General features: G+C 34.3%; 1 protein-coding gene across 1 annotated transcript in view; it reads left to right on the forward strand.

The window, feature by feature from the left end:
* The first annotated feature begins 228 nt into the window (after window positions 1-228).
* Window positions 229-21,477, forward strand: part of LOC150094817 (uncharacterized) — a 44,658-nt gene continuing 23,409 nt past the window's right edge. The window contains exons 1-5 of the mRNA XM_090411669.1: window positions 229-316; window positions 3,399-3,539; window positions 7,102-7,233; window positions 19,795-19,923; window positions 21,097-21,213. Coding sequence (XP_090267795.1) covers window positions 229-316; window positions 3,399-3,539; window positions 7,102-7,233; window positions 19,795-19,923; window positions 21,097-21,213 — 607 coding nt within the window. The remainder of the gene's footprint in view (window positions 317-3,398; window positions 3,540-7,101; window positions 7,234-19,794; window positions 19,924-21,096; window positions 21,214-21,477) is intronic.

The raw sequence follows: 21,477 nt of genomic DNA on the forward strand, positions 1-21,477 counted from the left end.
ATATGCAACCTTTTACGTTCTTTCAACTAATTCAGGACATTAGTCACTGCTCTCCATTTCATGGAAGGTCTACTATTGCAAATACAAGCAAAACATCACTTCACAAAATGGCCGAGTTCACTCGCCTGGTGAGAGCTCACCATGATTGGACAGGTGATTGTTGAGCATCGGTATGGAGTGCTGAATCACGATGCACACACGTTTCAACTCAAATGGACCTAGTTGGATATGGACGACGGCAACATGAACACGTCCAACGTTACTACAGAAGGACATTTTCGTGGAAGAATGATCAAATACCTGCGTTCGTTTATCAGTATTCAGTGACAAGATTTAGTAACAAGATAGTGATTTTAACTCTAAAACTGCTCCAAGGCTGGATTGAGGGTTCTTAAAATAACGAATTTGTGGGACACTAAAGTTTATTCACATTTTTGACAATATGGTGTATACTGCCTGGATTGATATGTGGATCAAATGTATTATACTATTTTTATTCTATTTTCATTGTATCATTTTTATTCTATTTTATTTGATCTTTAATGGTTCTGCTAGTTTGTATTCAATTCCCGTATGATTTCTAATGCTCATATTTATAAATCTTATTCTCTCTTTTGTCTTATGTCTTGTATAGGATTTATTAATATTTTCCGTCCTAACATTTCTTTATTTCAAATCCCTTATTATACTCTGATGTAATCAGTTTGTTTGGTGTTTTTATTTCTTTCTTTAAATAAATGTCTAGGTGTATTCACTCATTCTACATATGAAACTCTTCGGTTGTCTCAGTCATTCTGTTCTTCATCTTACACTTAATATCGCTTTCCTCTTTCGCTATAATGAGATACGTTGTAACATCTTAATTGTTCTATCTCGAAGAATTTTGCGGTATCTGTTCCCAACATTTACTGTATCGTAATTTGTCACTTGTGACAAACACTACTTATGAAATAGGTAAATCTCCTTTGTATTAAGGAAGAGACCTAGAAAAACTCATTCTAAGTAATTTGTATATACACGAACGAAAATAAAATCATATATTATTAAAGACGTTAAGGGAATAAAAGTAGCTCAATCTGCAACACATTCTTGCACGGTAATTTACAGACCGCTCAAAAGTAGAGAGAATGGAAATAAAAGCGTTTTAATTTTTCGTGCATATCCATTATCTAAACGAGTTCTGTTCCCATTTTTTTTTATTTTCATTTACTTTTCAAGTTCTGCTGCTCTTGAAATTAAAATAATTTATCTTTTACTTGTGATAGCATGCCTCTAAAATTCTTTGTACGGCTTTTGGTATTAGCATACACCACTCCGCCTAAAAAAATTTTTTTTTTTTTTTTAAAACAAATACTATCCTATTTAAAATATGGTGTATAGTGTGTATACTCTGTAAACATGATGCATTAATAAAACTAGTAGATTTGATATTATTCAAGGTTTATGAAAATTAGCAAATATTATATGCTGTATATAAAGTTGTGGTTTTTTAATCTCATTTTCTTTACAGCTGATTATTATAATCATTAATTCGTTTTATTTACTTATTTTTGAATACTTTTTGAATTCCTATTGATCATTACGATGTTGAAAAATTCATCTTTTTAAGTGATATTTAAATTCCTTTAGAAAACGTTATTTCACATTTTCCTAAAATTTTTTACTGATTATCTTTATTTTGTCACTTATTTAACCTGGCAATGTTTTTTTTTATACTGAAATTCATTGAATATAATAAAAATATGTATCATACCTAGCATTTGATCTGATAACTATTATACAAAATGCATTATAATGATCATAAAATATACATAACATATAAACAAAAAATATATATTTAAGACCCTTGGAGGGTAATGGATGGCAATGCTGTAGCCAATGAAGTTCTAACTGAGGCTCGGCTGTTGCTGTGACCCCCTGGGACGCTGAGATTCGAGGGTTATGAGTTCGCTCTCTTAAGGTTTTTGCCTTAAGTGAGCAATTTGAGTCTCCGGGGAAAGTGTTCTCCGGCACGGCCCGCTGAGGGGTTTTGTCGGTGAATGCTTTTCTTCGAAATATGAGTGGTTCAGCTCGGTGGTGGCGTGTGAGTGGAAGGCCCTCACTGAGTGGAGCCAACGCTGAGATTGACGGTCTTTCGCCCACGATTGAGTGGCCTAGGGATCGTCCGAATTTTTAGAGACGGCTTTACCTTTAAATATGGCAATGCTGTAGCCAATGAAATTCTAACTGAGGTTCGGCTATTGCTGTTACCCTCCTGCCATGATCACAGCTTAAATAGCTCAATAACACCTTATCCCTACACTGTCCTCAGATAACGGGGAATATGAAAAGCATTCTTGCTTAGCCCCTTTAAGCCAGTCCTTATAAGTATGTAAATAAAATATTTATATTTATATTTATAATTTATGATGTAAAAGAAAAACTACTCGAAAGAACATTTATTCGTTACTTAAAGAAGCTGAAGAAACAGTTTTTCTGCTTTATTATATATATATATATATATATATATATATATATATATATATATATATATATATATATATATATATATATATATATATATATATATATATATATGAATTTAAAATATCTCATGTTGTCTTTTTAACACCATCAGATTTTCATTGTAATTAACATACCGCTGTTAAAAGTTAAAATAGATAAGAGTAAATATTTTCAAATTCTAAGATCAGGTTTATATTTATGATATACTTTGATATTGATTATAAAAAGTCTACGCAAATATTATAAGTTATTTTATTTTTAAAAACTTTAAAATAATTTCCTATTATTTTCAGTTTTTTTATATAAATACTTTCCACACCATTTTAGAGCTATCTATAAGATTAACGTTAGAGATAATGATTACTATAAAAGGAATAATTATTGAATAATTTTCAAAAATAATCTCCATAACCTGAAATAACTACATGTTGAAAGTTAAATTTAGGTAATGGCTGCTTATGACAGACAAGGAATCTTTGATTTTACATTACAAAATTTAAATGAAGATAAAATATTGTAAATTTGAGAGAGTACTTGCCAGGAAACAACATTGTAAGTTAGAGAACAATGTTGGCTAAAAACATTATATAACAGTACAGTATATAAAGTCACTAAAACGTTGAGTACAACGCTTGCGCACGTATTCATAAAGTATGATAATTTACAAGGACGAAATTTTTTTTTTTTCTGTTTGCTTCTTTTCAGGTTCGACTTAGTGGAACGCTTTAAATTTCGTGAATTGTATGCGCTTTATTTGTTGTATCGCTTTTCATACAGCCCTTTACATCCATTAAATGAAATACTTTCACTGATGAAGTAGAATAATTAGTTATTCATTATAATCTTTTTATCATGCCTCAAATCCCAAACAAATAACAAACTATTATTTCCAGGTCGAGACTGCACAAGCGAGGAATTTCGTTGTGCAAACTCGAGATGTATTTCTAAAGCTAACGTATGCGATGCTGTTTGCGACTGCTCTGAGACGTGCGAAGACGAAGAAGGGTGTCAACATCGTTACTACCTTATTGACGGTAAAGTAGAACTAAGCTTATTCCATTAGTATGTGCTTTAAGTATGGCGTGTGTTTTCCCTTAGTGTTTACTAATAGATACCCTGTGGATAAGCAAAGAAAAGAAACAATACCTGAGTACAAAGTGCCGACCGCAAATTACTTATGATGGATCGAAGTAACTTCAGCTGGCTAAGAGACTCGAGGTAAGTTGCACTGCGAGGGAAGGATAATTAATGCGAAAATAAACGCCGTGTGCTCTCTAGGATATTTATTTTGCTATACATTTGCTATTCATTAAATAAATTCTTCACTGTAGTTTGAAAATGAGGTCATCATCAGATAGTGTTGGCTTTTAATTATCATTACAGCACAGTAAGTTTGTGGCCAAAATAAATACCGTTACATTTTTTTTTAATATTCCGATTCCGAAAACTGCATACTGTAAGGTTAAATAATGTCAAAATATAATATTAAGAAAAATAACTTACTAAATTATTTTTTCAATTTAAAATTATTTATGAGTGTGTAAATAATTTATATCTATTAAGTGATGCTGTTTATGATTCCCTAGAAACTCTGAAAAAAGGATTTTCATAATTCCCACTTCATTTTTTTTTTCAAATTTAGATTATATTAAAGTTTAGCCCCCGAGCATCAGCACTACTTATGTCCATCTTTATAAAGTATTCGTTTTTCGAAATTACTATGCTAGTATGCTAGTTTTATTTCCAAAATATGTGCCTGAGGAAACCTCGCAAAGAAATATTCAGCAAAGGTGCAAATGTAGCTAGAAGAAAAGTACTTCATATGCTAAAGCACCTCTTTTAAAGCTTTAAAGATTAATATTTTTTATAGTATAAAATTCAGCCAATAAAATCTTCCATGTTGCAAAAAAATACCCCTGCTCAGTACACTTTCCTCTTTCTTAAACAAAGGGATGGAAAATATCGTTCTTGCAATACGTTTTCCAAAAATAAATCTTGGCAATATTCCTTGTATATACTTGGCTACACTTCTTTTATTATCAGAATCATTCAGGAAAGACGAAAACCGATTTTATAAAAGACACCATAAAATATCTTGCATCTGTAGATTCTAAATAATAGACTTCTATATTGCTCGCTTACTTCGGATTCATTCAATCCAATACCCTTGGAGGGTAATGGATGGCAATGCTGTAGCCAGTGAAGTTTTAACTGAGGCTCGGCTATTGCTGTTACCCTCCTGCCATGATCAGAGCTTTAATTTAATTGCTCAATACCACCTTATTCCTACACTGTCCTCTACAGATAACGGGGAAGATGAAAAGCATTCTTGCTTCGCCCCTTTAAGCCAGTCCTTATAAGGATAAGGCTCGCTTACTTCGGGTGAATCAATCGACCGTGAGATGCGGTGATTGATTCATTCAATCCAATACCCTTGGAGGGTAACGGATGGCAATGCTGTAGCCAATGAAGTTCTAACTGAGGCTCCGCTATTGCTGTTATCCTCCTGCCATGATCAGAGCTTTAATAGCTCAATAACACCTTATCCCTACACTGTCCTCTACAGATAACGGGGAAGATGAAAAGCATTCTTGCTTCGCCCCTTTAAGCCAGTCCTTATTATATTATATTATATATATATAAGGCTCGCTTACTTCCTACGATTTAGTACCAACGATTTGAAGTATAAGAAAATGCAAGCGTTGAAATGTTCGAAACTCGGATTGTCGTACGTATTGTTAGTTGCAAAACCTGTGAAGTTTCACAGTTGCAATTGCAATATTTTTGCACATAAAAAAAGTATATTTTTATTTTTACACATAAAAACGGATAGTGTTTAAATGTATAGAAAAATGGTTCTCAATAAAGATTCAGTAACAGTTCAATATACACGAAACAATTTTTTTTTTTTACTACTGAAAAACATTTATTCCCAACTGCGTTTGTGACACGCGGTTTACTGACTTTTATTATATAAGTATTTATGTTTAATGAAAGGAAAATGTATGAGAAAGAATTCTTGGTTGTTGTGGCAATGTCAAAATTCTGTACTTGGCTCACTTCGTTTCTTTCTCGTATTGAGAAAAAGCTTCTTTCAACATCTCAGTGTTAACGTTTTGTGAGTAGGAAAATTTTAAGACACAATAATAATAGTCTCCTATAAATGCTCAAACTACTATAATATTTCCTTCTGGATTAATTTTAAAAACTTAAATTATTTTCTAATTTAGATGCTCCAAATATTCCTTAATGTATTATATTTTATATGATTTTTAATATAATTTAAATACTGATTTTCTTCTCCAATAACTTATTCAATTTATTTTTTATGATCTTTTTATTCACTTATTAATGCTTTTGTTTATTCCAAAAGTATGTTTTGTATTTATTACCCACAATCACGTTGAGTATAATGAAATAAATTATGTGCGAGATCCTATGCTAATCAGTCTATTTTAAATATGTTTAGGTTACGGTATTTATAGTTACGCACATCACGCATTTCTGAAATAATAGAAAGCCTAAAAAGTTGGTTAAGTATGTGCGATGAAGGTTGAAATAATGCCAAAGCGAAAGTCACTGAGGAATATTTCACTTTATCACTCTGTATATGTTGACTGCTAAAGAATTTCCTGAAGAATGTTTACTTGCAATGACCACCAGGAATTAAAGTGGCATATTTTGAAAGCTTTTTTTCCTGTAATTTTCTTCACAGTATACAGCAGCAACTGTAGGACACTGCTTTTCGACGACTTTTCCTACAGAGGCGTTTTCAAAGCTTTTTTTTTTGTTTTGTTTTTACGTTCAGCTATTTATTTTTGCTATTTACTTTTTAACATTCTAGTACAGCACTATAATACTTTTTAGTGTAATTTGTAATATTTTGTAAGGAATTCCTTTCTCTATGTTTATTTAAAACTTTCAAATGAACAAAAAAAGTTAATTCCCTGCGCATCGCATATGACAGATTTTCTTAATCTTTAATATCAATTGAATATATAATAATAATAGTTTAGATATAGTTATACTATTATAACTATTATACTATTATAACTATACCTAAACAAAAATTACTTATTTTTTTATTAGAAAAATAAAAATTTATTAGGATAATCAAATTTTCAAACGAAATCTTTTAGATGAATTTATTTCACCATTTTATTTTTTTAATAAGAACACGTTTAATATTTTAACTAAACATTCTACTGATAATTGAAAGCTAAAATGTCAAATGACCAGTGTTGATTGATGCATTTATGCAATTAACAGTCGTCTAATCTGCTTATTTATTCACTCAGAGAATATCATTCTAGCAAAATAATTATTCCAAAATACTTTTATTAGTAATAAGCAATCACTTTGACATTCTTATTAAAATCGATAATGAATATCACAGACGACACTTAGGAAAATAGGAATTCAACATTGCGAAAACTAAAACCACCAGTAACCTCTGCAAATTTAATATGATAAAAACTGCCTTTTTGCTTCTATTTACTTGTTGTTCATCACTGTCGTTCTTTATGAGCAATACTGCTTGATCTCTATAGATATCTTCATAATTTAATTTGCAAATTCTATCTTTATTAATTTCAGGAGTGGCTTTCTGCGATCCCGATGTCAGCATCTTTTGTGCACACAGCAATCGCTGCATTTCTGCGGAATACATTTGTGATGACCGTAATGATTGTCGCCGGGGAGACATTGGAGCCGATGAGTATGGATGTGGTAAGTGAATTATTTTATAAATAACACTTGACTAACAGCAATTCGATTAAAAATGTATATGAGTCTTTGGACTCCATGGAAGCTTGAAAATAATACTAGTATTTTTAAAATTCAAGTATATCATTAATATGTATTAATACTCTGAATACATGTATAACCAAGGTATAACCTTTCCCACTGCTCGCTGATTTCCTTCACTAGCAATGCCATTTTGGACATAGCTGAATCTATTTTCGATAGTCTTGTCTTGTGGGATGAACGACAATGAATAGGAAAAAGTTGCTTTTTTTTTAAAGTCAGAATTGTGTACTTTTGAAGTTTCCTTGTCAATACTCGTGCATTGCTTCATACTATTCATTTTTAAAGAAAAACAATCGCAAAATACCGTCCTTCATCCATTGTTGTAAGGGTACTGAAATACACATTCATAAAATAATTCAAGGAAAAGGCCTCTGTAAGTGGCGTTTGCGTTCAAAGCTCTAAGCAACCTGAAGAAAGATTTTTTTTTACTTCGATTCTCATTGCCGATTACAGGAACATTTCAAACCTTTTCTACCATAGGTGTCTGAAGAAGTCAATCTCTACCATGGGAAGCAGGTTTTTTCCTCCCCTGGCAACAATAGCTAGCATTAAGGACCACGAGATGGGGACACTTGTCTCCCCTCTCTTCACCGGATACCATTTAGAATTAGTGATAGCATTGGTACAGCTATCTCTAGTTGGCTGACGGTGGATGTTTGCCTGCTTCCCTCAGTCTCCAAAAATTAAATAGGGAGAAAACACTCTCGCCTACTCCCTCTGTAGAATAAAAGGCGTTAGCGGGTTGATCTTACAATAAAAATGCTATGATTTACTGCAAATCAGTAAACACTATTATTAACCATAATGTAGTTCTGTATTATGGTTCCATATTTTGAATGATTATCAGTTTTTGAAATTAGAAATATTTATTCCTTGATTTTAAAGTTTCTGTATTATCATGCATTTAGAAAGTTAACTCAAGACTAGTGTGGATTCAACTTTTATTTATTACACGAGACGCAATTGTGATAGGAGTCATGTGCTAGAAACATTTATAAGACCGGCTATATTGTTTAAAATTACTAAGATAAAAACTAGACGAAAAACTATATATAATAATTAAGAAAAAAAAAAAAAATTCAAACCTTGCAGTACATATTAAAATGTGAAACAACCAGCGTGTTAGATTTAACCATTTCACGGCAACGCATAACTTTTAGATGGTTGCTAGCATGGTAACAGCCTGGATGTGTTTCATGCTCGTATGAGAGGATTCCAAATATCATGTAAGATATTGGCAATATTTCTTACTAACAGTACATTGAGAGCGTGTGACATCAGTTTCTTTTAAAGGCCGTCATAGGAGATTTTCGTCTAGATTAGGCATCAAGGCGGATTCCCGTCCATATCGTAGTGTTCTGTGAAAATGTAGCAGTTTATCCTTCCTTTTATGTTCGATATCCCCTTGATGTTCATGCTTTATCGAATTTCAAAACATTTTCCATTCTGATCTGTGAAGGCTTTGCTGCATGAGCGAAAGAACTTGTATGAACCCGAAGTGTTTTTGATAAAGAACATTGTCTTTGGGATGAGCGAACTATCTTGACTACTCTTTGAAAGCGCTTCTGATAGCATTTTGTAGAATATGAGCTATACATGAGGCGTCTCTGCGATTTATAGTAGGCGGATGCAACCTTTATATCTGAGCTACAGAGCTTTCTTGTTGTAAAACTTCCTAAGAAACTCTTAGTTCTAAATAGAGAAATATGTAGTTATAATCCTCATTAGCTTTAGTAAAATATGTGATTAATTCACAATTCTCAATTATCTATTGTTTCTAGCTAGCTTATATCCCTGCTTTGATATAATTTAAATAACTGTTTGGATAATTAAAACAGTTTTTGGTAAAACGAATGAATGACAAAAAACTAACAGTTAAATATGAATTACATATATAATGGTGAAAACATTTAGAGGTATTATAACGCATTATTTATTGTGCTGTATGTTGTACAAATAGCCCTGGTGTCTCTGAGTATATCAGTCATCTTTGGACACAAGATTTATCGAAAGACAGATCGTATTTTATAGTTCACCTAAAGCTTATTTTAAACTAAGTTATACAGCTATTCAAAGGGTAATCTCACGAACTGAGGCAATAACTCTTGACATTGAAATTTCTCTGAATTCTTTGCTATCTTTTGTCACCTTTGCGTTGGTGCACTGGTATCCATACATTTCTTGCCAGTATACTAATAAATTACATTACACAAATATCTGTTAGAAATTTCCTACAAATTAAATCATTGTAAAGTTAAAAATTTCCTAAGGACGTAGTTATTCAGGAGTTCTTAAGGCAAACTGGCCCACTCCTCCTTCGCAGCAAGGATAAGGCCTGGTTTGTTTCCTTGAAGAAGAATTTCGAGCAGCAATGCGACTCTATTATATCCCAAACGTGTTATATAGGAGCGTGCTGGCCACCCGATTCGATTATTATCCTCGTCTCCAGAGAATTATGACCGGCGATCGATATTGCAACGAAGTTCTTCAACGTCTTGTTCGATTGTTCCTCGGTGCTGTAGGCAAACAATTCATTTTTATGGATGACAATGTATCTCCACTGCTCATATACGATGTGGTGCGGCATTGTCATCCATAAAAATGAATTGTTTGCCTACAGCACCGAGGAACAATCGAACAAGACGTTGAAGAACTTCGTTGCAATATCGATCGCCGGTCATAATTCCTTTTCCAGCACTTGTAGCTCGGTGCATCCATTAAGCATAATACCTCCCCACACTGTGACCACAGCACCGTCGTATGTATCCCTTTCAAGAACATTCGCACGATTGCAGGATGACGTCGTGTCATCTAGAATCGGAGGAAAAACTAAAACGACTCTCCTCTGTAAAGAGGAGATTAGTCCATTGGTATCTTGTCCAATTTTTATGGATACGACACCACTGAAAACATGCTCTACAATGAGCTCTAGATAAAAGGACGCAGACTGCAAGCCTTGCGGGAGTATAGGCATACTTGTGGCAGACGTCTTGCCACAGTTTTCTGAGATATCCGTGTGCCTGTGCTTGAATGGAGCGGACTTGCAAGCTGACCTTCTGTGGTGCATCGATTATATTTTGCTATTATAACCAAACGTCTCCCTTCATGTCCTGGTTGAGCAAGACCGACCTCTTACCAAACGACTGTAAGACATTCCGCTGCCCAGACCTGGATACAACGCTGTGTGAGATTTCAAACTCTCTGTCAATATCAGTAAGTCTGCATCCTGCTTGAAACTTTCCAATAATTCTTCCTCACGTGAAATCTGTGTGATGTCTTTGAGACATCATATAGATGTCTCAAAGATGACATTATAAACTTTGATGTAATGTCTTTGAGATATTACATCAAAGTTTGCAACTTTATTCCTTCACGAAAAGAGCTTTCTTCCAACACAATTCGCTTAGCGGAGCCTTCTGCCGCTTTCTAATCGAAATCGTGAGTTATACGAATTGTCACAAGTTGATCCGTCTGAATTTGCGGTTGTAATCTTCAGACATAGTGTTCGTCCTTAGGTTTTGGAGACCAGTGTACATATACAATGTTTTACATGTAACCCATACACACATGAAAATAGACCCAAATGAATCGGATGACCAATTTTGTGGACTACAGATCGATCGGTCGAGTTAGTTATTTCTCGTGGCAGGAAGATGTAACATCGAAAATAATATTCTGCTGTTCTGTGAACTGTCATAAAACAATAAACTGAATTAAAGCAAGTAATCTAGCTAGTGAGTAATATAGCGATGCTAGTGAGACGGAGAGTATGCACCAAACAGCAGAATTGTAACCAACAAAAAATATCGCAACTTTTATGAAGTTGAATTTCGGTAAATGGTACGGATTCAGTCCTTCAATATTTAACGCTTTTCAGATTTGGAAAGTTTAGATAAAAGTCTTCGGAAACTAGCATGCGGATTTCGCTGTGCCATTTGAATAATGTTTCGCAGTTCACCGGCATCCTGTAGTACTGCTCGGAAATAAGCCAATTTCTTACCACTGTCGGTAATGCGATTATTGCTGAAAACACATATCTAGGATTCTTGGAGAAATCGTCTTCGATAACCCTGATCCACGTATTCTTCACCAGGAAAATACAAACGGTCAGATTAACGGTCAGTGTCAACAATGAAGTGACAATCTTAACGTGTCATCTTCCTGCATTCTTCTCTACATTGATGTTACGATGTATCTATGAACATGACTGCAATTATTGATTCAAAGAATTACGCTATGTTAACCATTGATAATCAAACCCATATTGATGGCATTTCTGACTGGGAATGGCCCCAGCAGCGGACTGTTGAAGTATTAATAGAAGTCTTCCTATACCACAATAATCTTGGAAATACCTTAAACCTTTTCATGGAAATACTGGTAAAATATCATATTCTGTTCAAGGAGATATGGATTACATTCACTATATTTTGTTTTCGTATAAATATCTAAGAATATGAAAAATATCCCCTTTATAATTAATGTATAGCAAGATATATTATATTTAATAAAAACGCAATATATTCTTAATCATCTTTCTTAAACTTTAAAAAAGTTACCTTATAAGAAACGGTGTAAAACCCATTAGAATTACAGTTCTGTTTAAAATTATTCTCCTGATGACTCGATAAGTATTTAAACAGATAATAGCGAAAATATGTCAAATAAAGTAATTTTTAATTTGGTTATGAAAGTGCTACTCTTCTGTGAATGTATACATTCACAGAAAGAGGGAATTGCTCTGATACATTTCATGAGATCTTCAACAACAGAACTTACACAAAAAGAGGATTTTTAACTGCACCTCACCGATTAAAACATCAATACTAATATACTGAAATTACATTAGCTGGAAGCTTCGCAATTAAGATTTTCATGGATAAATTTCATTCATCGAACTTCATTCTTATTAACTGTTTGACTTTTTATCTATTCTGAATTAACTGTTTGCTGGTTAAAATTTGAATTGCTATCAATTATTCTTCGAACTGTTGGAGTTTATGAATCATTTATGTATTTTAGATAATGTTGCATTTCCAGACCTACTGGTACCACGATGTAATTGGTATTCAATCATATGCAATGCATGTGAAACATCTTGACATATTGATACTACAATAATCGATAAGCAGTAATAACGCCATCTGGTAGTCGGATTAAACACACTCAAGACCCACGCTGAACTTGTCGAATCTCCAAAGAGAGCAATATAATTGCACCTGATATGAAATCAAACACTGTGAGATTGGACATTTTATACTCTCTTTTATAATAATATATCGCAAAAGAAATTTAGCACATAAATAAATATTCTAATGCATTTTATTCCCCGAAGGGAGCAAACAAAGCTATTTTAGTTCTAATTAACTGTTTGAAAATCGGAAGTTGCAGCGGGTATCCACTGATCAATGGGCCCAAGGCTATTAATGAGTTCTTGGGAGCAGTGTGTCTGTGTGTTAAGGGGTAACTACTCCAGCCAAGTGGTTCTAAGCCCAAACAGGTATATATTATTGTCTGATATAATGTGCAAATCTTACCGTTTTATTTTTATTTAAGGAGTCACAAAAATACTACGTTGACTGCGCTGGCAAAGATCAACTAACACGAAAACTATCTAAAAAAAAAGTTAGGAAAAATTGTTCTAATTGGCAAATAGCCTTCTCGCTCACACCCGCACAACATATAGAAATCTTCTAAACAGGATTATCTGCAATACGAAAAGTAGTAAGGGAGAGACCTTAACAACAATGGCTGGACAGCTTGAAGGGGGGAGGAAACCTACAAGACTGGGCTAGAGGAGAAAATGGCCTTGGACAGAACTTGAGTGGGAATGAAACTGAAGAAGACGCCTATATGAAAACCACTGATTTCTTCGAAGTTTCTAATTGAGTGGTCAGTATATATATAACAAAATCATAATTAGAAATTCCATTCATTTTAATTTTCTTGTATACAAGAATACAATGAAATATTCCTATAGTGGCATTGAAGAAAACTATATATATATATATATATATATATTTCACACTTAGTAATTCCAGTGTTATACGAGTCAGCGCGGTTAGCATAGTGGCTTTGCACTTCGCAACCATATGACTAGGGAGTGTCCCAGGTTCGATTCCCGTCGAAGACATGAGGAATTTGAGGATCTTCCTCAGACATAGCTAAGTTAGCCGGTCTTGGGGCAGGTAGTAGGGTTTTTTCCGCTAGTTTATCTGGAGTTTTTCATACCACAAAGCAAGCAAACCGGCCTCTTGAACATAAACTTCTACAGCCAAAAATATATCCCCCTCCCCCCAGCGGCAGGTCGGCTGGAAGTGGTACTAACACGCAGTCGCATCTAAGTAACACGCGGACCGAGCATAGGAAGCGGGGAATTCCAGTGTTATACGAGTCAGCGCGGTTAGCATAGTGGCTTTGCACTTCGCAACCATATGACTAGGGAGTGTCCCAGGTTCGATTCCCCTCGAAGACATGAGGAATTTGAGGATCTTCCTCAGACATAGCTAAGTTAGCCGGTCTTGGGGCAGGTAGTAGGGTTTTTTCCGCTAGTTTATCTGGAGTTTTTCATACCACAAAGCAAGCAAACCGGCCTCTTGAACATAAACTTCTACAGCCAAAAATATATCCCCCTCCCCCCAGCGGCAGGTCGGCTGGAAGTGGTACTAACACGCAGTCGCATCTAAGTAACACGCGGACCGAGCATAGGAAGCGGGGAATTCCAGTGTTATACGAGGAGGAAAAAAGAGTCAATTGCAACAAGCTTCGCTTGAGCCAACAGAATATATGTTGTTATACTGGAAACTGCAGTTTTTTTACCATAATTTCTAGTTTGCGTTTGTCAGGTAGTATTTTTTCCAATAGTCCGTAAACTGCTTCGTTCAGAAGGTGGCGTTTCAGGCTACTGGAGAGAAATTTATACTTCAACTATCGCTCCGTGGAGATTCTAAGTTGTTGCTTTTGTCATCAAAACGTACAATAAATCATTCACGCAACGGCTTGCAAATCTTGTTTTATGGGCAGAGGAAAAAGGATTTTTATTACAGATAATCCTTTCCACGACATTCTTATATATTGTGCAGGTGTGAGAACGCTGTTTCCCAAAATATGGTAACTGTTTTCAGGTGCTACATTTTCAAGTACTGATGATCGTCTTGCAGAAAATCAGTTTCAGATAAACTAGAATAAAGAATTATGGACATTGATTTAATTGAAGTAAAAGCGAGAATTCTAGGTAAATGAAAATGCATAATTGATTTAATTTATGATTTAGAAATGAATATTGAATTGATCTGCTTACAGATCATCTATTTCCACCTTAAATAAGTTTTAAATAAATTAATAAGTTTTGCAACTCAAAAGTTGTAATCTGCGCGGTTAGCCTAGTGGCTTTGCGCTTCGTAACCATGTGCCTGGGGAAGGAGTGTCCTGGGCTCGATTCTCGTCGAAGACGTGAGGAGCTTAAGGATTTTCCTCAGCCATAGCCAAGTTAGCCGGTCTTGGGCGTGGACAGCAGGGTTCCCCCCTGTTTATCCTGGGGTTTTTCATCCCGCAAAGCAGGCAAACCGGCCTTGAGAACTCAACACTACAGAGAAAGGATACACCGGGGCGTAGGGCTGACGACCGTTGATTAGAAAACCCTCAGTCGAGGGTTTTCTAATCAACGGCAAGTAAAAGCGGTATAAAGGAAAATGAGATGAAAATTGTAATCATGTCTAGTCTCGTTTTCTGATAGAGAGTAAGAAGTTGTTTGGAAGTGTCCTTCAGTTTTATTTGAAACGATACACGATTAATTCATTTTTTTTACTGTGATATGTTCCCATTGCATGGTCGATATGCATTTTACAGTAGTAAATTCAATGTATTTGAATATAATAAAAGTTAGCTATTTTCTATCACGATCAAGCCCATCTATATTAGGCTAATATTTGAAAGCAGTGAATTGTTAAGTTATTAGTGTTATAGAATAATAAAACTAAAAATAAATTCTTTAACGCCTTTTCACTCTCCAAATGTAGTGGAACGAACTGTTTTACAGCCTTCATCTTTTTTGAAAATATTGGAAATTGGTCTTTAGCTACATCTTGTAGTTAAATTTATCTATATATAGAAATCATCAGTGACGAGTTCTGAGGACAGAGTTCATCTTTAGCTACTTACCAATCGTATAAGTACAGCCTGCCTTCATGTCGTGTTCCTAACCCGAACTGGCATTATTGCGTATAACAGTATGAGTCATGAGGTTAAATAAAAATAATTTCTTTGTTAAAAAAGCCGAGTTTCAGTGATAAACAGAACTTTACTTACTTGAATTAAAGATAGGTTAACTTGGGAGACGGCTTGAAAAAGGGGTGTAGAAAATGTGTCTCTAAATATCGACTAGAATAGAGTCCACAATGGTTTTTCTTATGTTAGCCTAGCATTCTGAACTTTATCATGAAGTCACACAGTTACCAATTTTAGATCAGTGGAGATATTATGTAATAGAAGGATGGGGGAAAAAACTCGTGGACATCGATTAGGGAGTGCAAGTGAAAATTTGAAACAGCAAGGTACCTGCAGAACAAACCCGCTGATTACTACTACTATTACTACTGGATGAACCATGTCCCTCCGTACAACAACCACGTTCCACTCCTTAATAGACGATGAGTGTTTCTGAATTTTTATAACGTGTAAAAAGAGGCAGAATCTCTCCTTCCAGCACTATTTTTTCATACTTTATCTTCCGATTTTTCCCAAGTATTACAAGTTACATTTGCTCAGTAAAGTCTGTATATCAGTAGGTAAGTATGTAAACAATACTGGTTTATTAATATACATACATATTATGTATAGTATATCAATGACACATATTTATATATTATGAATATACTATGAACAGGAGGAAATTATTAAATTATCATCAGGAAGTTAATAAGTTTTGCAAACCAGTGTATTGTTCACTGAGAGAGAGAGAGAGAGAGAGAGAGAGAGAAACAGTAGAAAAATCAGCGAAATTGTTTATTTCGTCATCTTCTGGTGACTACAAATGAAGTTATTGTGAAAGGAAACGACTTTGTCGTAAACAGACAGGTTTAATAACTGACTCAGGATTTTCGTTATTCTGAAACTGCTTCATAAGGACAGATGATTCATTTATGGGCATTGCAACATTCTTTTGTTTCCTAATAAAATTAGGACAATCGCAGTAAGAACATTCCCAGACAGGTAACAAGAAATATGAAAAGAAATAGCTAACACTGATAAACATTCGAGACAAAATGTTTCTCTAAATGAAGTAGTAATATACTATATATATATATATATATATATATATATATATATATATATATATATATAAGCAATTTTCTTCAGGTTATAAAGATATAATTCTGATTTCGAAAGGAGGTAATATCATGGCATAAAATACATACAAAACTCGACTTACTCTGAATTTCTTGAAACAATAAAATGGATCGCATGTGCAGTAAACTTTCCAAAACTACAATGAAAGCATCTTTTTCTTTAGTATAATTGTTTTGATGTATTTATGTAATGCTACGCTAGGACCAATTCCATGTTCGGTATCATCATCTAACTCTCGAAAATATCTTCATTGGCATGTGCAGCATATTATGATCGCATCGCATGACAAAGTTTGCATTATTAATAACTGTATATCAACATTTCCTGCTTCCTCCTAAAATGTATGTTAATTGTAAGATCTAATATTTTCAGGTCTCAGTCTTCCAATTCACTTCTAATGTCAATCCATTTAATCTGGTTTGAGTCTGGCTCTTCTTCGTGCCATCCTGGCATCAAACACTTGTTTCACTATCCTTTTCTCATTTTGTTCAAGCGAGTACGCCACCATAAATTAACTTTGTTCACACATTCCTGAATGTTAATAACATCAAGGTTTCCCTATATCATTTTTAACATTTTTCTGCTGATGCTGTTTACTCAGGTCTGTAATTTCCAATCATTAACTGTTTTACTTCTGACCCAATTCTCAGGTCCATAATTAAAAATTTGATTTAAATACTGCTTTGTATATTTCCAGTTTAGCATTTTGGCTAATTTCTCTCTTCTTCTTCCTCGTATTATTATTACCAGAGACCTACAGGGAGTCAGGAACTCATCGAGGGAGGCCATACTATTCGTACCAGCTGTCATACTTGTTCTTGAATACTTATACACACAACATCCAATGGTAATCCATTCCAATCACGTACCACTCTATGAAAGAAAAATCTCGCCCTCACCTCTTCTTAACCACGCTACCGGCCAAGACGTCTATAGACGTTCACGTTATCATGGATGCGAAGTGCTTATTAACATTATAATACCATTGTTACAACAATGAAATATATGATGGATACGAAGCGTATGCGGATGCGTATTTGATCCATAACGGCCGGTAAGGTGGTTAACATCATTCTAAACTTCCAAGGATGCCCTCTTGTCCTTATAACCCTTTCAGAAGTTTGTAAATCTCAATCATATCACACCCCCCTCTTTCTCCTGTTTGCTAGTGTCTGTAGCCTAAAAATTCTCAATTTTCATAAACAGTATTCCACAATATGATATCATTTTTGACACTGTCCTTTACACACTCTATCTTCACCACGGAAGCCAGACCTGCACGAACAGTCCAAGTGAGGTCTTATCAAGACCTTATAAAGAGACACAATGACTTCCTTATCTTTACATGTCAATCCTTCCGAATGTCATTAATATATAAACTGAATAACAATGAACCAAGAATTGATCCATGAGGTGCACTACTGGTTATCTTGAATCTTACAGATTCACACACCCCATATACAACTTGTTGATATCTGCCAGTCATTCCCCTTATACTTGTCAATAGTTTATAATCCAAACCCATATTCTCCAATTTATGCAATATTCTTTCATGTTGTATTCTGTAAAAAGCCTTAGCAAAATCGAGAAGTATCATAGTGTATCCATTTATCTTGTCTAACTCAGTGGTAACGTTATTATAGAATGTGAGAAAGTTGCTAAAACATGACTCTCCCTTAGTAGACCCATGCTGTTCTTTGCAAAGTAGAAATTCTCTGTCGACCCATTTCTGAATGATAGTTCTACGTTTTCCAAAATCTCCACGACCCCTCCTGAGATACTTATTGGTCGATAGTTGGATGCATCGGTATCGGTCTTTGCACCACCTTTGTGCAATGGGATTACCATACAGTCTTTCCACTCCTGTGAAAATTATCTTCCCTGTTCTGAGACTCAACTTATTTAGCCTGGTCAAAGGAATAGCCAGTTCACCTAGAATCCGTGCTGATATTCCACCAACTACTATTGCAGAATTCTTATTCAATTTGTGCAGCAGAAGCTCTAGTACTTCCTCCTCATTCACATGAGATTCCTCATACAGTGAAGAGGTAGAGGTTAGGTCAATGTTGCATATACCAAGTTGATGGCTTTTAGCATAACGGTTAGTGGTTTTCCCAACCTTTTCCTACATGTATACCCCTTTTAAACCCCATTTCTATAAATTGTACTCCTTTTTAAAATAGCTGTTTTTAAATACTGACATTTATTGTTCCATAACTAATGTTTTGCATTTTGTTTACTTGTTTTTCCAAATTTTTCGTGTATACCCCTGAACGGCCCAGCACTTACCCCAGGGGTATGCGTACCACCGGTTGGGAACCGATGCATTAGATGAACAATCTCTTCTGTATCAGTCACCCGCAAACCACCTGCATTCAGTGAGTTATTCTTCCAAATTCATTCTTCCTTTTACTTGCAGTATAACGATAGAATTATTTTAACTTGTAAAGCAATTTCTTTTCATACCCAGCTTTCCGTACAACATTTGTGACTCTTCTGCCCTGCTGCTTATAATTATTCCGTATGAAGTAATTCGTTGGGGCTCTCAAATATACCATATTTTGTCTATTCTCTTGTCTATTTCCATTTTTAATCATCTTCACTAAAAACTGCACCTAACTTTTAGAAATAAAAAAATAGCTGACAAGTATTTTCCATTTATAATGTACTTGATGTTGTCAATTTCTGTTTCTATCTTCGTTCTTAGTTTAAATATCGATATGTTTGTACGTTTCAGCATAACTAATGTATCAGCTTGACTAGTATTGATTTTCTGAAATATGGAAACAGGATGATGACATGAAACTCCAGAAGCAGTTCGGTCAGCAAGCTCACACAAATTGGCAGCGCAAGATTCACACTATTACGGGCAATGATATGATACATACTTGTTAGGTTTTAGGACCAGGAAATGGAAACCTGTCATATTCTCTTCTCTTCCAAAAGTCAGGACTTAAAAAAAGGGATCTGCGTTTATGTAAATAAAAGGCATTTAAGATTTAATTAATTTGAATCATTATTTATTTGTGATATTTTGGGGTTTATAGTGTATCGTTCTTATTACTTGATATTAAGGAAGTATCGTAGGTTATGGAATTAGAATAATAATTCCCCGTATTATATAAACAACAGGTATCACATTCGAAGAGTGTCTAACAAATCTTAATCATTCCTGGTGCTCTGATGGCCGCTGCCTCCCTCCTGAAGTCAAATGCAATCATGTGCAAGATTGTCTCCATGGAGAAGACGAAATGGATTGCGGTAAGTACAACATGTTTTCATTACCCATTATATAATTGTTGTGCACAACCTAAAAGGACAATATCACAGTTTTTGTGTTTACAAATTTTATTTGTGGCATTAGTTGCCCAGCTGGTAATCAATGAAGCTAATGCACTGGCAACACGAATTTAAAGTTCTGTCTATCGAAAAATGGCTTCTGTTCATCGTCTAGACTAAGTAACATTTACTACGGAAATCAGTCTAGTTTATTTAAAATGCAATTCTTTACATATGCAGTCATAAAATAAGTTGAATCAACCAGTATGATTTTATCGCTTCTTTATAAAGGAATATGATAAAACCGTTACTTGGCAGGGTAGCATTTAAAATTCAACTAAATGTTTTGTTAGTTTTATGTTTCGTAAGGGTAAATATTATTCGTAATCCCCCCCCCCGCCATAAGCTCATAAACTTATTATGTTTATTTACGATTTATTAATGTCGTATTAATTAAAAACATATTGAAACTTTAAATATTTTCTTATTTAGAATTGTTTTAATGCTTTAATATAAACAATACTAATACACCGATAATAATCTCCACAGGTTTGTTTACTTAAAATCACTGATTAATTTCTTCAAATGTTATTTCGTGGTATATAAATGTTTGATTTTGGATGAACGCTGACTGTTTGTAAGTTGTTCATAAGTGTTGTTGATAAAAATTTTAATATGTATCAGGTAATTTACATAAGTTATGTTACTTCGCTGCTATGCTTCCATGGCGCTCTTGAAAGGAGATTCACATTAATTCGAAAGCGTATGATTCGCGTAATATATACAGCATGGAAGAAATTTTTCCACGAATGAACAACATGCCCCAACATTTCAATAAAGAAAATGACTGTAAATAGTTGCATTTGTGTCATAATTAAGGTTATGAAGCACCAGGTCATTTTATCTGTTTACGAAAAAAAAATCTGAAAATGTCAGCACCATCTCAGCCCAGGGTTGATGAGAGACAAGAAAAAACTGATCAAAAGCTTTATCATAATTAAGTTCCAATCTTGTCACTGTCTTTTCTTTCCTAATACCTTTTCATCAGGCCATGGAAACAAATATATGACGAGTAACTATATTGTACTATAATTAATGTGCTGAAATGTAACAACCACATTATTTGTGAATGCTGAAATACGTTTAATATTTTAGAGCACGAGCCTTGTGCCCAAGATGAATTCCGTTGTAACAATGACCAGTGTGTACACATGGACAGAAGATGTAATACAGTATATGATTGTCTGGACAAAAGTGACGAAATCGGCTGTGGTAATGTATCTTATTATTTAAAAAATGGGTGTGTGCGTGTATATATATATATTACAATTACACTAAATAGTTATTTATTCAATGATGTGTACTTTGTGTTTTTATAAACTGAAACGCAGATTTTTATGCGCGAATAAAATTTCGCCTTTATATCTGTGTAAATTTCGAAAGATAAGAGTGAGTTATCTGAGGTAATACCGCATCACCTAAAATCATCGAATAAATTTCCAAGTGACTGTCCGTGCTCTGGCAGATGAATAACAG

Source organism: Typopeltis vanoorti, chromosome 21, assembly GCF_054136105.1.
Source record: "Typopeltis vanoorti isolate ZY-2024b chromosome 21, IOZ_Tvanoo_1.0, whole genome shotgun sequence".
NCBI lineage: Eukaryota > Metazoa > Arthropoda > Arachnida > Uropygi > Thelyphonidae > Typopeltis > Typopeltis vanoorti.